The sequence below is a fragment of the Colobus angolensis genome, unplaced genomic scaffold, assembly GCF_000951035.1.
Source record: "Colobus angolensis palliatus isolate OR3802 unplaced genomic scaffold, Cang.pa_1.0 Scaffold77, whole genome shotgun sequence".
In the NCBI taxonomy this organism is placed as follows: Eukaryota; Metazoa; Chordata; class Mammalia; order Primates; family Cercopithecidae; genus Colobus; species Colobus angolensis.
The window spans coordinates 900,898-911,161 of NW_012121487.1; the positions used below are offsets into that span (position 1 = coordinate 900,898).

General features: G+C 42.0%; 1 protein-coding gene across 1 annotated transcript in view; it reads right to left on the reverse strand.

Moving 5' to 3' along the window:
* The window catches only part of NUP210L (nucleoporin 210kDa-like), a 205,416-nt gene that overhangs the window by 118,756 nt on the left and 76,396 nt on the right, over positions 1 to 10,264 (reverse strand). The window contains exon 16 of the mRNA XM_011928494.1: positions 236 to 428. Within this exon, the coding sequence (XP_011783884.1) occupies positions 236 to 428 (193 nt within the window). The remainder of the gene's footprint in view (positions 1 to 235; positions 429 to 10,264) is intronic.

Sequence of the window (10,264 nt, forward strand, 5' to 3'; positions counted from 1 at the left end):
GGGAACATCATACACCAGGGCTTGTCATGGGGTGAGGGAATGGGGGAGAGAGAGCATTAGGAGAAATACCTAATGTAAATGACGAGTTAATGGGTGCAGCAAACCAACGTGGCACATGTATACATATGTAACAAACCTGCACATTGTGCATATGTACCCTAGAACTTAAAGAAAAAAAAAAAAAAAAAAAAGGAACACTCAGGTATACGAAAAGACTTGTATATTTTCACAATACCATGTAACCGGGTCTGCCCACTGCCATCATCTCTTGCTACCATTTCCACTGATTTATAATCTTCGAAATGGGCCAGTGTTTCATTGGAGGATTTCCATTCTAGCATCAGTGAACTGAAATTATCAAACTTTCTCCTATGTTCATCAAACACTGCTAGTTCCAGGACTGTGTCCCTCAGTCTTGACACAGGAATCTGCATTAAAATAAAAAGTAATAAAACAAAAATTTAAAAACCAATAGCCTAAGAGCTAGCAAGATATCTCTAAAACTAGGGATTGAGTTTTCTCTCAATATTTTTACCTTAACAATTTGCAAACTTTTGCTATTGAAAGAACAATATAATAATCACCTATATACACACACTTCACCTGGATTCACCAGTTCTTAACATTTAGTTACGTTTGCCTTTTCTCTCTCTCCCTCTCCTTCCTCACCTTCCATATATGGATGTTATCTTGTTTTGTTGATGTAGGCATCATTGCACTTCACCCCTAAGTATTTCAGCATGTATCCTAAGAATACGAGAACATTCTGCTATGTAAGAAACAGGTATCACACATAATAATATTAACACTAATTCAATGTCAGCAAATGTATAGTCAATATTTTCATTTCCCAAAACATCGCCCAAAATGTTTTTAAATGTTTTTTAGTTTAGATCTAGAAGTTAATCAAGGTGTATGTATGCATTGTATTTGTTTACCTCTTTAGTATATTTTAATCTAGAAAAAACACATTTGCCCTTTTTTGTTATTGTGTTTCATGGTATTAAATTTTTTGTAAAGTCCAGGCCAGTTTTTGTTTTGTTTTTTTGAGACAGGGTCTCTCTCTGTTACATGGGCTGAAGCACAGCAGTGTGACCATGGCTCATTACAGCCTCAACTTCCCAGGCTCAAGTCATCCTCCTAATTCAGTCGCCTGAGTAGCCAGGACTATGGATGTGTGCCACCACACCTGGATAATTTTTTTAATTTTATTAATTTTAATTTCAATTTATTTTTTAATTTTTTTTTATTTCCATAGGTTTTTGGGGAACAGGTGGTATTTGGTTACAAGACTAAGTTCTTTAGTGATGATTTGTGAGACTCTGGTGTACCCATCACCCAAGAAGTATACAGTGGACCCGACTTGTAGTCTTTTATTTCTTACCCCTCTCCACCTTTCCCCCTGAGTCCCAAAGTCTGTTGTGCCATTCTTTTACCTTTGCATCCTCATAGTTTAGCTCCCACTTATGAGTAAGAGCATACGATGTTTGGTTTTCCATTCCTGAGCTACTTCATTTAGAATAATAGTCTCCAATCCCACCCAGGTTGCTGCAAATGCCATCAATTCCTTCCCTTTTCTTTTTTCTTTTTTTTTTTTGAGATGGAGTCTTGCTCTGTCGCCCAGGCTGGAGTGCAGTGGCACAGTCTTGGCTCACTGCAACCTCTGCCTCCTGGGTTCAAGCAATTCTCCTGCCTCAGCCTCCCAAGTAGCTGGGATTACAGGTGTGTGCCACTATGCCCAGCTAATTTTTTTGTATTTTTAGTGGAGACAGGATTTTACTGTGTTAGCCAGGATGGTCTCGATCTCCTGACCTCGTGATCTGCCTGCCTCGGCCTCCCAAAGTGCTGAGATTACAGGCATGAGCCATCACACCTGGCCCTAATTCATTCTTTTTTATGCCCGAGTAGTATTCCATCATGCGTGTGTGCGTGTGTGTGTATCACAATTTCTTTATCCACTCGTTGATTGATGGGCATCTCAGTTGGTTCCACATCTTTGCGATTGCAAATTGTGCTGCTATAAACACGTGTGTGCAAGTATCTTTTTCGTATAATGACTTCTTTTCCTCTGAGTAGATACCCAGTAGTGGGATTGCTGGATCAAATGGTAGTTTTACTTTTAGTTCTTTAAGGAACCTCCACACTGTTTTCCATAGTGGTCATACTAGTTTACATTCTCACCAGCAGCGGAGAAGTGTTCCCTGTTCACCATATCTACACCAACATCTATTATTTTTTGGTTTTTTTAATTATGGCCATTCTTTTTTTTTTTTTGAGATGGAGTCTCACTCTAATGCCCAGGCTGGAGTGCGGTGGTGAGATCTTGTCTCACTGCAAGCTCCGCCCACCAGGTTCACGCCATTCTTCTGCTTCTGCCTCCTGAGTAGCTGGGACTACATGCCCCTGCCGCCATGCCTGGCTGATTTTTGTATTTTTAGTAGAGACGGGGTTTCACCGTGTTAGCCAGCATGGTCTTGATCTCCTGACCTTGTGATCTGCCCGCCTCGGCCTCCCAAAGTGCTGGGATTACAAGTGTGAGCCACTGCGCCCAGCAATTACGGCCATTCTTGCAAATAAAAGCATAAAGTGGGGAAATGACACCCTATTTAACAAATGGTACTGGGATAATTGGCAAGCCACATGTAGGAGAATGAAACTGGGTCCTCGTCCCTCACCTTATACAAAAATCAATGCTAGATGGATCAAGGACTTAAATCTAAGACTTGAAACTATAACAATTCTAGAAGACAACATTGGAAAAACCCTTCTAGATACTGGCTGAGGTAAGGATTTCATGACCAAGAACCCAAAAGCAAATGCAATTAAAACAAAGATAAATAGCTGGAACTTAATTAAACTAAAGAGCTTTTGCACAGCAAAAGGAACAGTCAGCAGAGTAAACAGACAACCCACAGAGTGGGAGAAAATCTTCACGATCTATACATCTGACAAAGGACTAATATCCAGAATCTACAATGAACTTCAACAAATTAGCAAGAAAAAAAACAATCTCATCAAAAAGTGGGCTAAGGACATGAAGAGACAATTCTCAAAAGAAGATATACAAATGGATAACAAACATGAAAAAATGCTCAGTATCACTAATGATCAGGGAAATGCAAATCAAAACCACGATGCGATATCACCTTACTGCTGCAAGAATTTTTTTATTTTTTGTGGAGATGGGGTCTCACTGTGTTGCCAGGGCTGGTCTTGAACTCCTGGGCCCAAGCAATCCTCCCACCTCGGCCTCCCAAAGTGTGAAACCCGCATCTCTACAAAAATTAAAAAAGATTAGTCACCTATGATGGTGTGCACCTGTAGTTGCAGCTACTCAAGAAACTAAGGTGGAAGGATCACTTGAGCCCAAGTTCAAGGTTAGAGTGAGCTATGATTGCACCACTGCCCTCTACCCTAGGTGACAGAGTGAGACCATCTCAAATAAATAAATAAGGGCCAGGCATGGTGGTTCACATCTGTAATCCCAGCACTTTGGGATGCCAAGGCTGGCGGATCACTTGAGGTCAGGAGTTCGAGACCAGCCTGGCTAACATGGCGAAACCCTGTCTCTACTAAAAATACAAAAATTAGCCGAGCATGGTTAATTACAGGCATGGTGTGTGCCTGTAATCCCAGCTACTCAGGAGGCTGAGGCATGAGAATCGCTTGAACCTGGGATGTGGAGGTTGCAGTTAGCCGAGAATGCACCACTGCACTCCAGCCTGGGTGACAGAGTGAGACTCTGTCTCAATGAATGAATGAATGAATAAATAAATAAATAAATTCAATGTTATACTGGAGCAGGCTCATAGGTAAGCTGATTGTTAGCATTTCTTTACAACTTTGAATAGTGATATCATATTGGTAATCTGAAATCGGCCATGATGGGAATATTAACACCATAGAATTTGGCACATGTTACCAATTGGGTCCCCCTCAGTACTTTTTTTTGTTTTTGAGAGTCTGTTAAAAATTTACTTGCACATAATATCAGGTTGCACCACTATTAGTGATGCCAAATTTGATTATCTGCTGAAGGTGGTGCCACTGGAGATCTCTCCAGTATAAAGGTATGGTTTCCCCTGTGCGGGTGATAATTTGAAATCTTGAGACTATCCCATTTCCCAACAAGTTTTCACCTACTAGTCTTAATATCCATTGATGACCTTTGCCAGGATCAATTATTACATGGAGGATTACAAAATCATAAATTTCTAATTCTATGATTCATTTGATATAAGCTGGTGTTTCCCTGGAAAAGAGCATCCTTTTTTCTCTTCCATCCTCCTTCTCTTCCTTCCTTCCTCAATTCATTTCTCTTCTCTTTCTCCCTCCTTCTGTCTCTCTTTCTTCCTTCATTTTCCTCTTATAATCTTGAGCATCACTATGGGATCATGATTTTTTTTTTTTTTTGAGACGGAGATCTCACTCTGTCACCCAGGCTGGAGTGCAGTGGCATGATCTCGGCTCACTGCAACCTCCGCCTCCCCAGTTCAAGTGATTCTCCTGCTTCAGCCTCCCGAGTAGCTGGGATTACAGGCGCCCACCACTACGCCTGGCTAATTTTTTGAGTATTTTTAGTAGAGGTGGGGTTTCACTATATTGGCCAGGCTGGTTTCGAACTTCTGACCTTGTGATCCACCCGCTTCGGCTTCCCAAAGTGCTAGGATTACAGGAGTGAGTCACCGCACCCGGCTGGGATCATTAATTTTAAGTTGATATTTCTGTCATTATTTTGTAAAAGCTATTTAAGGTGTACAAATGCAGATTTCTTACATGCATATATGACATAGTGGTGAAGTCTGGGCTTTTACTGCAGTAAACATTGTACTCAATAGGTAATTTTTCAACCCTCTGCCATTATTTTTTGGATGCTCAAATTATCTACAATTTGGACAGCAGGGGTCCCTTCAAGTCAGCTTCTTTTTGAGAAGTCACCATTACTCTTTGAGCGCTTCTTTGCTTTCTAACACAAGTTGTTTCAGAATCATTGTGCACTTTCCCTACTGAGCTAGAATCAACTAGTTCTCCAAAATGCTCTGATTCCTTTAAATGGGGACTAGTATTTAGAAACCAAGATGTTTGTACATCACTACTGGGGTGTAGGCCCTTTCAGTGAACAGAGCTTGTAAATAAAATTTGTTTAAAAAAAGTATCATAAGTTGAACAGCAATTTTAAAACATGTCTGTAAACTCTCATATATATGTGAGACATACACATACATATATATACACACACATATACACATTCTTTGACAAGATGACTCAATGACTCAACATCATAAATATTCCACTTATTCCAAGTTAATAAATAAATTTAACATAATCTCAATAAAAATACCAGGAACACAAATAAATATTTACAATAATTAGCTGTCCATGAAGCTAATCAAGCAGAGGCTTTTAGTGGCCACACAGGTTAAAGAGTACAGATGTTACAGAACTAGTTCAGAAAAGTCACTAAATAAATGTTCTCAGCAAAAACAAAAAAACACCAGCAACCACAAAAGCAGGGGAGGGGAAGAAGCTTACTTCAGAGTTGCTACATTACATTATGCAAAATGTTGAGTTTTTAACAAAAGATTATTAGAAATGTAAAGGAATAAGTATGACCATACATGAGAATAAAAGCAGTTTCCATAGGAACTGTCTTTGAGAATGCCCAGACATTGAGCTTACAAGACAAATACTTCTTTTTTCTTTTCTTTTTTTTCTTTTCCTTTTTTGAGATGGAGTCTCACTTCATTGTCCAGGCTGGAGTGCAGTGATGTGATCGTAGCTCACCGCATCCTGTGCCTCCTGGACTCAAGCAATCCTCCCACCTCAGCCTCCCAAGTAGCTGGGACTACAGGCATGCACCACCACGCATGGCTAATTTTTGTATTTTTGTAGAGACACGGTTTTGCCATGTCACTCAGGCTGGTCTTGAACTTCCAAACTCAAATGATCTGTCCACCCTGGCCTCCCAAAGTGCTGGAATTACAGGTATGAGCCACCATGCCTGGGCCAGACAAAGACTTCTTTTTTATTTTTTGAGACAGAGTCTCACTCTGTCACCAGGCTGGAGTGCAGTGGCACAATCTTGGCTCACCGCAACCTCCATCTCCCAGGTTCAAGCGATTCTCCTCTCTCAGCCTCCCAAGTAGCTGAGACTACAGGCATGTGCCACCATGCCCGGCTAATTTTTGTATTCTTAGTAGAGACGGGGTTTCATCATATTGGTCAGGATAGTCTTGAACCCCTGACCTCATGATCCGCCCACCTCAGCTTCCCAAAGTGCTGGGATTACAGGCATGAGCCACTGCACCCAGCCGAAGACTTCTAATTAACTTTACTGTCCAAAGAACTAAAGGTATTCATGTTTGAATAACTAAAGGGAAATACAAAAGTGGTATCACATTACATAGAGAATACCAATAAAGAGATAGAAGTTATAACAAAAAAGAACCAAAAAGAAATTCTGAAGTTGAAAAGTACAATAATTGAAACGAAAAATTAACTAGAGGAATTCAACAGCAGATTTGAACAGGCTAAAGAAAGAATTGGAGAACTTGAAGATAGGTCAACTGAGATTATCCAGTCTGATGAATAAAAAGAAAAAAGAAAGAAAAAAAAGAACAAACATCAGAGACCTGTGGAACACCATCATATGTATCAGTATATGCAAAAAGGGAGTGCATATAGAAGGAGAGGAGATAGAAGAATAGAGGAAGAAAGAATATTTGAAGAAATAATGGCCAAAACTTACCAAATTGATGAAAAACATTAATCTAAACATTCAAGAAACTCAAACAACATCAAGCAGAATAAATTCAAAAAGATTTACATCTAAACACATCATAATCCGTCTGTCCAGAGTCAAAGATAGAATCATAAAAAAAGAAAGGGAAGGGATTCACTCCTCATTAAGGGATCTTCCATGGGATCAATAGCTGATCTTCCATCAGAAACCATGAGGACCAGAAGGCAGTGAGATGACACATTCAAAATGAAAGAAAAAGGGCCAGGTGTGGTGGCTCACGCTTGTAACCCTAGCACTTTGGGGGGCTGAGGCAGGTGGATTGCCTGAGCTCAGGAGTTTGAGACCAGCCTGGGCAGCATAATGAAACCCCATCTCTACTAAAGATTTTTTTGGTTGTTGTTATTTATTATTTATTTATTTTTGAGATGGTCTCACTCTGTCACCTAGCCTGGAGTGCAGTGGTACCATCTCTGCTCACTGCAACCTCTGCCTCCTGGGTTCAAGTGATTCTCCTCAGACTCTCCTCCCAAGCAATTGGGACTACAGGTGCACACAACCATGCTTGGGACATTTTTTGGTATTTTTAGTAGAGACAGGGTTTCACCATATTGGTCAGGCTGGTCTCAAATTCCTGACCTTAAGTGACCCGCCTGCCTCAGCCTCCCAAAGCGCTGGGATTACAGGTATGAGCCACTGTGCCCAGCCACTTCTTTCTCCTCTTTTTTTTTTTTTTTCTTTTTGAGATAGAGTCTTGCTCTGTCGCCTAGGTTGGAGTGCAATGGCACGATCTTGGCTCACTGCAACCTCTGCCTCCCAAGTTCAAACGATTCTCCTCCCAAGTAACTGGGATTACAGGCATGCACCACCATGCCTGGCTCCTTTTTGTATTTTTAGTAGAGATGGGGTTTTGCCATGTTGGCCAGGCTGGTCTCAAACTCCTGATCTCAGCCCCTTGACTGCCCCATTCTACAAGCCACAGTAACTACAGTCCTAAGACAGAGGGACCCCTCGGGTGCGACCCTGCCTGGAGTGGCGCCCAGGCATTTAAAATTAGCTGAGTGTAATAGCACGTACCTGTGGTCCCAGCTCCTCGAGAAGCTGAGGTGGGAGGATCACTTAAGCCCAGGAAGTGAGGCTGCAGTGAGCCATAATCATGCCATTGCACTCAGCCTGGGCAACAGAGTGACACCCTGTCTCAAAAAACAAAAAACAAAACAAAACATGGACACCAAATCTCAGTGGAATTTCCTGTTTGGTAAACACATTGATGTCTTCCACCTGATATGTTTTCACCACATCCTAACTCCATGGAGAGGGCATGGAAGCTCCATGTCTGGGACTCCCTGAAGATCTTTCTCCTTTTGTATCCTTTATAATGAAGCTGTGAGTCATTCTAACAAACTACCAAACTTGTTGGTCAGGAGTGTGGGTAGCCTGTGAGTCCCTCAATTTGCAGCTATCATCCAAAGTGAGGGCAGTCTTGTTGGGAACTGCGCCCTGAAAACTGTGGAGTCTGAGCTAATTGCATATTGGTGTCAGAATTGCATTGTGGTATTGCTAAGGGTCAATCTATTAAAAAGATATAACGATTGTAAATGCGTACGTACCTAATAACAGAGCCTCAAAATACATGAAGCAAAACCTGACAGAATTGAGGAAGAAACAGACAATTCAATAATATTTGGAGAGAGCTTGTAGATAGTTGAACAAGTGGAGATTCTCAGAGGATAGCATGCCGAGGGAGGGCATGGAAGCTCAACACCCCATTCCTATACCTCACCCTATGGATCTCTTCATCTGTGTCCTTTACAATATCCTTTATATATAAACTGGGAAATATAAGTAAATATTTCCCTGAGTTCTATGAGTCACTTTGTGTCCATAATTGGTTCCTTCCGGTGGGTTCTTGGTCTTGCTGACTTCAATAATGAAGCCGGAGACCCTTGCAGTGAGTGTTACAGTTCTTAAAGATGGTGTGTCTGGAGTTTGTTCCTTCAGATGATCAGATGTGTCTGGAATTTATTCCTTCTGATGGGTTCGTGGTCTCGCTGACTTCAGGAGTGAAGCTGGAGACCTTCGTCCCGAAGCTCTTAAAGGTGACGCGTCTGGAGTTGTTCATTCCTCCCGGTGGGTTCGTGGTCTCGCGGGCTTCAGGAGTGAAGTTGCAGACCTTCGCAGTGAGTGTTACAGCTCCTAAAGGTGGTGAGTCTGGAGTTGTTCCTTCCTCCTGGTGGGTTCGTGGTCTCCCTGGCTTCAGGAATGAACCTGTAGACCTTTGTGGTGAGTGTTACAGCTCATAAAGGTAGTGCAGACCCAAAGAGTGAGCAGCAGCAAGATTTGTTGTGAAGAGCAAAAGAACAAAGATTTCACAGCCTGGAAAGGGACTTGAGTGGGTTGTGCTGCTGCCTTGGGGGCCAGCTTTTATTCCCTTATTTGGCCCCGCCCATGTCCTGCTGATTAGTCCATTTTACAGAGTGCGGATTGGTCCATTTTACAGAGCACTGATTGCTCCATTTTACAGAGTGTTGATTGGTCCGTTTTTACAATGTGCTGATTGGTGCGTTTACAAACCTTTAGACAGAGAGCACTGATTGGTGCGTTTACAAACATTTAGCTAGACACAGAGCCCTGATTGGTGTGTTTACAATCCTTTAGCTAGACAGAAAAGTTCTCCAAGTCCCCACCGGACCCAAAAGCCCAGCCAGCTTCACCTCTCAACTTCAGCAAATTAATTGAACCCAAAGAAGAGGTCAGGGGAACCCCAACTTGAGGCCAGTTGGTCAGAAGTTCTGGAGGCCTGGATTTCAAACTTGTGTCTTAGGTGGGGGCAGCCTTGGGGACTGAGCCCTCAACCTGTGAGATTTGACGGTAGCTCCAGATAGATAGTGTCAGAATTGAATTGGAGGACACCCAGCTGGTGTCTGCTGCTTCACATGTGGGGAAAAACGCATACATTTGGTTACAGGAGTCTTCTTTTTTCTTCTTCCCTCTCTCATATTTTTCATGAAACAGAAATCTTCTGTGTTAATGACTGTGGTGGTGTGAGAGCAGAGGAAAAACACAGTTTGAGAGTTTTTCGCGAACAATTGGCGTGAATGAGGTGGGATTTGATAGAATGGCACTGTGGCACAGAAACATGTGGTTTGGGACGAGAAAGGATGAAAGGATGGGGGATGAGGAGCCTTTAATTCCTGGGTGGCTACCTTGTTATCCATGGTATGAAACTGCAGCTGTGCTGTGTTCAGTTACTAAGGGTAAAAGTTAACCAGTGCAATTTAGAGATGGTGGTAGACTCAACAGGGTGGTAAACGCTGTGTTTTTTCTTTCCTTTTTCTTTTTTTTTTGAGACAGGGTCTCACCCTGTCACCCAGGCTGGAGTGCAGTGGCACAGTCTTGGCTCACGGGAGCTCCCACTTCCCAGGCTCAAGCAATCTTCCCACTTTAGCCTCCCTAGTAGCTGGGACTACAGGAGCACGTTACCATGCTTGGCTAATTTTTAATTTTTTTTTTTTTTTTTTTTTT